The sequence below is a fragment of the Ranitomeya variabilis genome, chromosome 6 (genome assembly GCF_051348905.1).
Source record: "Ranitomeya variabilis isolate aRanVar5 chromosome 6, aRanVar5.hap1, whole genome shotgun sequence".
Lineage (NCBI taxonomy): Eukaryota > Metazoa > Chordata > Amphibia > Anura > Dendrobatidae > Ranitomeya > Ranitomeya variabilis.
Window position 1 is genome coordinate 189,472,825 of NC_135237.1, and position 9,892 is coordinate 189,482,716.

Genomic DNA, 9,892 nt, shown 5'->3' on the forward strand with positions numbered 1-9,892 from the left:
TAGGATAGGCCGTTCCAAACTTCCCAAATCCCCCTGTCTCTAATCCCTGAACCAATGGGTCCCTTTAAACCAACCAAACCAAAATCCGCTGAACCGAACCCAGTCCATTCACCTCTCTCCAACCTCTCATCTGCTGACCCTGCGCTGCCAAAAAGTAGATCCAGGGATTCGGAATGGCCAATCCCCCCATCTTTAGGCCTCTGAAGCAATTCCAGCCTAATTCTTGGCTGTTTCTTCCCCCAAACAAGGTCTCGAAATATAGCGTTAATGGTATGAAACAACTTTCGGGGCAACCAAACGGGGGAATTATGCAATATATACAATAATTGGAGCCTAAGAATAATTTTAATTAAGTTTATCCTTCCCACCACTGAGAGATATAACTTGCACCACGCCCCTATTTTCTTCCTAAACCTGTCCAACAATGGAGACAGATTCAGATCGACGTAGCTCGAGAGAGGAAAAGATACTTGAACATCTAAATATTTGAACTAAGAAACCACTGTCAGCTTACTACCTTCCCCTGATATCGGGATGACATCACCCCCTTTATCCACTATCAAGATATTTGACTTCGCCCAACTGATTTCAAGACCCGATATATCACAAAATGTCCTAAGAATATGCATCACACCCTCCAAGGCCTCTCCAGAATTTTCTAAAAAGAGTAACATGTCATCTGCATATAGGGCTATTTTCTCCTCTATCATGCCATATCGGAACCCCCTAACCGAATTCGAGCTCCTAATTGTCTGTGCAGGGGCTCCATTGCCAATGCAAATAGCAGGGGAGACAGCGGACACCCCTGCCTAGTCCCCCTATATAAACCAAAACTTCCAGACAACTCTCCATTAACTCTCACACTAACAGTCAAAGAAGAATACAATAACCTCACCCACGAGATAAAAGTCAGCCGGAAACCAAAAGATCTAAAAACCTCCCAAAGACAGCACCATTGAACACTATCAAACGCTTTACGCGCATCCAATGAGATTACAACTCTATTACCCACGTTGTCCGATGGCAGCTGCAAGTCCAGGAATAATCTACATAAGTTTATCGCTGTAGACTTATTTGGCATGAAACCAGATTGATCAGGATGGACCAGATTCTGGACCACACTTGTCAACATGTTAGGGCATGTTAGGTTAGGCTATGGGTTGAACTAGATGGACTTAAAGTCTTCCTTCAACCTTAATAAATATGTTACTATGTTACTATGTTACTTGCCAAATGGTTAGCCACTACTTTAGCCAAAATCTTAACATCCACCGTCAGCATATATTGGCCTTAAGGATTCCGCCAATTCCAGGTCCTTACCTTCCTTTAAAATAACTACAACTGTCGCGTCTCTCATGGACGCTGGCAGCTCTCCCTCCCGTAGCGCCTCATTAAAGACTATCTTTAATTTAGCCACTGAAATATCCAATAAATTCTTATATATCTCAACCAGGAGTCCATCAGCTCCAGGGGCCTTGTTGTTAGTCATTGACATGACAGCAAGTCTAATCTCCTCTTCCGTTATAGGTTCATCCAACCTCCTCCTATCGCAATCCCCAATCCTAGGAAGTTTCGCCTCACCAAGGAAGTTTTCAATATCCCCAAATGTAGCCCTCAATCCAGATGAATACAACTGTTCATAAAAACTTCTAAACTCACCCAAAATATCCACTATATCTGTCAACACTTTCCCTTCATCTGTCCTTAGTTTATACACATACGATGATTCTTTCTGTGCCGCCGTTACCACCGAGAGCAAGTGCCCCACTCTTTCTCCTTCCTCAAAAAACTGTAATTTCTGAAAAGCTCTTCTTCTCTCCGCTTTTTTCATATACAACGTATTAACCGCTTCCTGGGCTTCCCTTAGTCTACATTGAGATATCTCTGATGAGTCCGACACCATATCTCTTTCTGCTCTTTCTAATTTCTCTATGATCTCTTTATCTTCCATCCTAGTCTTGGATTTACATCTAGAAATCTCCCTAAAAAGAAAGCACCTCAGAAAAGCTTTCATTGCGTCCCAAACTACCCGCTTATCAGCGCTATGTTCATTAAACTGCCAGTACTCTGTGATCTCCTTCTTAATGTTATCCATATTAATATGTTCAAGCCACAGGGGGTGAAATTTCCACCCACCTCCCCGTCCAGTCCTCCCACCTGTCTGTCTAATCAAGAGCTCTATAGGCTTGTGGTCCGAAATCACTCTCGGGAGATATTCTATCCCACAGATCATGCGCGTCATTAAATCATTTCCTAGTGCTTGGTCAATCCTGGAAAGGGAACCGTGGGTTGCAGAATAACAGGAGTAACAGACTACATTCTCATTCCTCACTCTCCAGAGGTCCACCATCCCCAATTCTGTCATATAATTCCCGAACGTCGACAGTTTTTTAGTGCCTTTGCTTAAACCTTTCTTATACCTGTCCCATCCTTCATCCATCACATTATTGACATCACCAATAATTAATATTGGTAATCCCATGCCCCGTTTATACAATTCAAATATTTATTGTACCTTTTTCCCAGAATATGGGAGTGGGAAGTAAACAGCCGCTAGACATAATGGTTGCCCATAAATTTTGCAGAATACCAGAACATATTGCCCATCTCTATCTACATGGATCTCAATTTCTTCAAAAGGCGTGGATGCCCCAATCAGTACCGAGACCCCCCCTAGCATATGAAGAATACATAGAGTGATAAGACCTCCCTATCCACCTCCTTTTTAACACTTCAACCTTTTCTGCAAGTAAATGTGTCTCCTGGAGACAAATGACATCCGGACCCCATTTTCTCAAATATTCCATAATTGCCGTTCTCTGAGTTCCCTCCGACAGTCCTCTTATATTCCAACTAACAACTTTAATTGTGTCTCCCACCATGAAACCGCACAAATACAAATTCCTGACCCCTTGAAATAGGATGTTGTTCCCAGCAAACTATAAGTCCCAATTTCCAGCAATAGATCTCACCCCTCTCTCTCCCTCCTCCCCTCCAATATTCATTACCACAATAACCCATAACTAATCAGCTGTTGTCCTTCACCTCTCTTATCAGAGAGTAGGTAGTCCAGCGTCTAGCTACCCTTCCCTCAGTACCTGTAATCCCCTGTAACTAGAACACCTCCCCAACCCCTCCGCATATAAAACAACATTATGACAATAAGTCCTCTGAGAACCGCAATAAACTATTAAACCAAAGTCCGGAGGTAACAATAAGGCAGCATCATCATCTTCATCTCCAGAATCTTCCTTTCACTTCCCTCCTTCTTTGTTAGCTGTGGGCTACTGCTTATTTAAGTCCAGCTTAGTGGCTTCTTCTGGTGTTGGAAAAAAGTGAACTGCCCCCAGGGCTACAACCCTTAATTTCGCCGGGTAGTGATTAGAATAAATCAATTTCAAGTCTCTCAATCTCCTTTTAACTGCTCCATAACTTATCCTATGTTTTTGCACCTCAGCTGAGTAGTCAGGGTAAATAGAGATCTTCTGGTCATTAATGCACATGTCCTCAGCTGCACAAGCACTCCTCAATATGGCATCTCTGTCCCTATAGTTCAGGATCCTAGCAAGGATAGTACGAGGGGGGACCCCGGCGGGAGAGGTTTCATAGGAACGTGGTGTGCCCTTTCCACCGCAAATAACTTAGACAGGTTATCAGCGCCTATCTTGTCCTGGAGCCATTTTTCAATAAATTTTTTAGGGTAATTTCCTTCAGTCTTCTCAGGGATACCCACTAGTCTCACATTATTCCTCTGTGAGCGATTCTCCAGATCATCATTCTTATTAATCAAAGCAGCACATTTTTGCAGACACTGAGTGTGGGACCTCTGCATTTTAGAGAGTTGATCCTCCAGCACACTTACTCTCTCCTCCACTTCACCCACTCTCTTATCCATTTTAGTCATGTCTGCCTTATTGTATTTACGTCTGCTATAGTCTCATCCACTCTGTGAGTGAGAGTTGTTATCGCAGTTTTGCATGATCTGATCAGATCATAAATGTCTCGCAAAGTGGGTTCCCCTGTTATAAGCTCCTCCACAGCTTCTTGCTCCACACCATCATTTTCCTGCCTTCCTTCCTCCCCCACTGGCCCTCCCTGTAACATGTCATCCTCTGAAACTTCTCCTTGCACTTTCATTTTCTCTGCAGCCTGTTCCTCCTTCTCTTCAGCAGTCTCCTTCCCTGCTCCGTCCACCCAGGCATACTTTTCAAGCTTAGCAGCCACTTCTAGCCTCTTTGCATATGAGGCATTTGCAGTGTCTGCTCTCTCAGCTCTCTCAGCTGCCTCCACACTGTTGGCACCATCTTGGTTCCGGGTCACTGCTCCTGCCTTGGCATCCTGCTGCCTTTTCCGGACCATATCTGCAGCTCTGCACAGCACCGGGGCTGACCTCCGGTAACCTCCCTCAGCCACACAACACGTTATCAGCTCCCAGAGAGATCTTATCTTCAGGATAAATGCAGGGTCACAGCGGAGGGGCTCCAGAAGCTGACCGCTCACATCAGGTGCTAGGCTATGCCCCCGCCATTTGGATATTTACACCATCATTCGTGGGCCATATAAAACTATCAACTACAAAGTTATCCTGCTATGTTTGGTCAAACATTTTATTCAGTCATCCCTAATGTGATGGCTGTAATTGTTTCTTTTTCATTTGTGTCAATCTGGAGCACAGTTGACTCTTTGCGATGCATTGTGAAAAGAACTTGCAACAGTAAGTTCAGAACACAGATGTATATTACACTGCATGCCTCCTCACAGTGGGAAATTGACCACAGCACTCATTACATTTGCAAAACTCAAGCAGAGGGAGGTCTGCTGTATACATCACATAGGAAACATCAAAACTGCTATATATACATCAAAGATGACACCAGGCATATACATCTCAAGAGACACTGGGGCTGGAGCATATACATAACTGAAAATCCAGGGGCATATACATCACAGGAGGCACTGGATAATGCACATCAAAGGAGACACTGGAGCATATATATCACAGGAGATGCCAGGGCATATACATTATAGGAGATGCTGGTGCATGCACATAACAGGAGACACTGAGGCTGGTGCATATAGATCACAGGAGACACTGGGGCATATACATCACAGGAGATGCCAGGGCATATACATCACAGAAGACACCGGGGCATATACATCACAGGATATACTGGGGCTGATACATATACATCACACGAGTCACTGGGGCATATGCAGTGGGTACAGAAAGTATTCAGACCCCTTTAAATTTTTCACTCTTTCTTTCATTGCACCCTTTTGGTAAATTCAAAAAAGTTCATTTTTTTCTCACTAATGTACACTCTGCACTGCATCTTGACTGAAAAAATAACAGAACTGTAGAAATTTTTGCATATTTATTAAAAAAGAAAAAACGAAATATCACATGGTCATAAGTATTCAGACCCTTTGCTCATACACTCATATTTAAGTCACAAGCTGTCCATTTCCTTGTGATCCTCCTTGAGATGGTTTTACTCCTTCATTTGAGTCTAAATGTGTTTAATTAAACTGATAGGACTTGATTTGGAAAGGCACGCACCTATCTATATAAGACCTCACAGCTCACCGTACATGTCAGACCAAATGAGGATCATGAGGTCAAAGGAACTGGCCAAGGAGCCCATAGACGGAATTGTGGCAAGGCACAGATCTGGCCAAGGTCACAAAAGAATTTCTGCAGTACTCAAGACTAGTGTTGAGCGATACCGTCCGATACTTGAAAGTATCGGTATCGGAAAGTATCGGCCGATACCGGCAAAGTATCGGATCCAATCCGATACCGATACCCGATACCAATACAAGTCAATGGGACTCAAGTATCGGACGGTATTCCTGATGGTTCCCAGGGTCTGAAGGAGAGGAAACTCTCCTTCAGACCCTGGGATCCATATAAATGTGTAAAATAAAGAATTAAAATAAAAAATATTGCTATACTCACCTGTCCGACGCAGCCTGGACCTCAGCGAGGGAACCGGCAGCGTTGTTTGTTTAAAATTCGCGCTTTTACTTGGTTACGTGAAGTCCCGGCTTGTGATTGGTCAGGGCGGCCATGTTGCCGGGACGCGGACCAATCACAGCAAGCCGTGACGAAATTACGTCACGGCTTGCTGTGATTGGTCCGCGTCCCGGCAACATGGCCGCCATTAACCAATCACAAGCCGTGACGTCATGGGAGGCTGGACATGCGCGCATTTTAAAATGGGCGCGTGTCCAGCCTCCCGTGACGTCCCGGCTTGTGATTGGTTGCGGCGCGGTCAACCAATCACAAGCCGGGAGGCTGGACACGCGCGCATTTTAAAATGCGTTTTAAAATGCGCGCGTGTCCAAATTGTACATTTATTTATATGTATACAGAAGTATGATGTTTTCAACCCTGTAGTTTGGCTTAGCTTGGCACTTTTTGATGTATTGCGAGGCTCAGGTCTTGATTGTGAGCTTGGTACACACTTGTGATTGGTTGACCGCGCCGCAACCAATCACAAGCCGGGACATCACGGGAGGCTGGACACGCGCCCATTTTAAAATGCGCGCGTGTCCAGCCTCCCGGCTTGTGATTGGTTGACCGCGCCGCAACCAATCACAAGCCGGGACGTCACGGGAGGCTGGACACGCGCCCATTTTAAAATGCGCGCGTGTCCAGCCTCCCGTGACGTCCCGGCTTGTGATTGGTTGCATCGCGGTCAACCAATCACAAGCCGGGAGGCTGGACGCGCGCATTTTAAAATGTGCGCGTGTCCAGCCTCCCGTGACGTCACGGCTTGTGATTGGTCGCGGCGGCCATGTTGCCGGGACGCGGACCAATCACAGCAAGCCGTGACGTAATTTCAGGTCCTGCAGGATTTTAAAATTACGTTCCGGCGTTGTGATTGGTCCGCGTCCCGGCAACATGGCCGCCGCGACCAATCACAAGCCGGGACGTCACGGGAGGCTGGACACGCGCGCATTTTAAAATGTGCGCGTGTCCAGCCTCCCGTGACGTCCCGGCTTGTGATTGGTTACGTCGCCCATGTGACCACGACGCGCCCAATCACAACGCCGGAACGTAATTTTAAAATCCTGCAAGGACCTGAAATTACGTCACGGCTTGCTGTGATTGGTCCGCGTCCCGGCAACATGGCCGCCGCGACCAATCACAAGCCGGGACTTCACGTAACCAAGTAAACGCGCAAATTTTAAACAAACAACGCTGCCGGTTCCCTCGCTGAGGTCCGGGCTGCGTCGGAGAGGTGAGTATAGCAATATTTTTTATTTTAATTCTCTCTTTTACACATTATTACATTAATGTTGTTTCGATACCCAATACCCGATACCACAAAAGTATCGGATCTCGGTATCGGAATTCCGATACAGCAAGTATCGGCCGATACCCGATACTTGCAGTATCGGAATGCTCAACACTACTCAAGACTCCTAAGAGCACAGTGGACTCCATAATCCTTAAATGGAAGAAGTTTGGGATCACTAGAAGTCATCCTACACCTGGCTATCCAGCCAAACTAAGCAATAGTGGGAAAAGAGCCTTGGTGAGAGAGGTAATGAAGAACCCCAAGATCACTGTGGCTGAGCTCCAAAGATGCAGTAGGGAGATGGGAGAAAGCTCCACAAAGTCAACTATCACTGCAGCACTCCACCAGTCGGGCCTTTATGGAAGAGTGGCCTGATGTAAGCCTCTCCTCAGTGCAAGACATATGAAAGCCCACATAGAGTTTGTGAAAAAGCACATGAAGGACTCCCAGACTATGAGAAATAGGATTCTCTGGTCTGATGAGATGAAGATAGACCTTTTTGGTGATAATTCTAAGCGGTATGTGTGGAGAAAACCAAGCACTGCTCATCACCTGCCCAATACAATCCCAACAGTGAAACATGGTGGTGGCAGCATCATGCTATGGAGGTGTTTTTCAGCTGCAAGGACAGGACGACTGGTTGCCATTGAAGGAAACATGAATGCAGACAAGTACAGAGATATTCTGGATGAAAACCTCTTCCAGAGTGCTCTGGATCTCAGACTTGGCCGAAGGTTCATCTTCCCACAATGACCCTAAGCACACAGCTAAAATAACAAAGCAGTGGCTTCAGAACAACTCTGTGACCATTCTTGACTGGCCCAGCCAGAGCCCTGACCTAAATCCAATTGAGCATCTCTGGAGAGACCTGAAAATTGCTGTCCACCAACATACACCATTCAAGCTTACGGAACTGGAGAGGACCCGCAAGGAAGAATGGCAGAGGATCCCCATATCCAGGTGTGAAAAGCCTGTTGTATCATTCCCAAGAAGACTCATGGCTGTACTAGCTCAAAAGGCTCAAAAGGGTGCCTCTATTCAATACATAGCAAAGGGTCTGAATATTTATGACCATGTGATATTTCCGTTTTTCCTTTTTAACAAATTTGCAAAAATTTCTACATTTCTGAGTTTTTTTCAGTCAAGATGGGGTGCAGAGTGTACATTAATGTGAAAAAATGAACTTTTTTGAATTTAATGTAAAGGGGTCTGAATACTTTCCGTACCCACTGTACATGGAAAGGACAAACTATAGACTACTGATCCAAATAACTGACCCCAAAACCAAAATACACATATGTAAAATTGACCTAAGTTAAAAAAAAGAATCTATTCATTATGGCCACATCAATAACTAATAGATGCATAAGATCAAATACTTAGCCACACAATTTCTATAGACAGACAGGATTTGCAGAATTAACAATACAAAAGAAGAGCTTAGTGTGACACTGCCATAGGATGCAGCCTGCCCAACAAGTTCAGGAAATCTAGAAGTTTCTTACCGTCTTTTAAACTAATACAAAGAAGGGGACACGGAGCACATTACCACCGTTACTCCTTCCAAAAAAATTATTTTGTTCCAAAATAACCTACTAAAAAATGCCAATATCAAAACATGTTTAATTTCCTATTTTCCCTGATAGAGGAGCTTTTTTAAACCAAAATGTACCGTAACTATTCACCGTTTATTCCCTAAATAAGAAGCTACACATATTGAAATTTAAATACTTTATGCTTTTCATTTAAAACTTTTTTTAATGGAATAAAGTTAAAAAAAAATAAAAGAATAACAAAAAAAGTGACAATCCAAGAAACCAACTTAACCGCCAGTTTCCAAATTGTGATATATGAAATGTACACACAATATACAAACACAGCGGCATGCACACTATAGCAACATCCTAATAGAAAAAGTCATATTTACCATGGTGCTTGCAGGTGCAGGATGCCAGATCAGTGACAAAAGCCCCTCCTGGCATGTTCCCTCCGCAATAAACACGAATGGGGTTAAATTATTGGTGACTGATTAGTCTGAGCTGCTTTTTGTACATCTGTCATTTACTAATAGGCCAATTCTTCCTTGGTTTGCATCTGTAGATGCCGCCAGTAACTTTCTGCAGCACTTTAACTCCTGGCGATAAATAATGAAGTTCTGTTGTTCCGGAGACTTGTGACTTGGGGGAGAGGAGGGACTAGCAGAGTCTGAGGCTGCCAGCCTAACGTATTGGTGTCTCTATGTATCTTCTCAGTGTGTCTTCTTATTGTCCTCATTTTAATTTGACCTGTGTTTTGTTGGCTTCAGTGTAACGACAGGCTGTACTTTTGTATAAGATGTCTCAGTGTCTTCCAAGTCTCACTCGGCAACAAGACCTAAGGAGAGAAACTATGCAGCTCTATTGGGGTTTGTGCAAGGGATCAGGACATTACCCTGGATATTTAGCAGGCAGCTAAGCAACCATGCCAGTTCTCATACTAGACACAAACACACAGCAGAATGCGGAATACCGCCACTGCCTGTAACACAAAGTAGGAGATTATGTATTTTATTTTCTAGTGTTCTGCTACATTACCAGTTTTCTGCT

General features: G+C 44.4%; 1 protein-coding gene across 1 annotated transcript in view; it reads right to left on the reverse strand.

Annotated features, from left to right (window-relative positions):
* Nucleotides 1-9,459, reverse strand: part of DCLK3 (doublecortin like kinase 3) — a 94,288-nt gene extending 84,829 nt beyond the window's left edge. Inside the window, exon 1 of the mRNA XM_077269324.1 lies at nt 9,235-9,459. Within this exon, the coding sequence (XP_077125439.1) occupies nt 9,235-9,289 (55 nt within the window). The 5' untranslated portion in view covers nt 9,290-9,459. The remainder of the gene's footprint in view (nt 1-9,234) is intronic.
* Nucleotides 9,460-9,892: the final 433 nt, after the last annotated feature.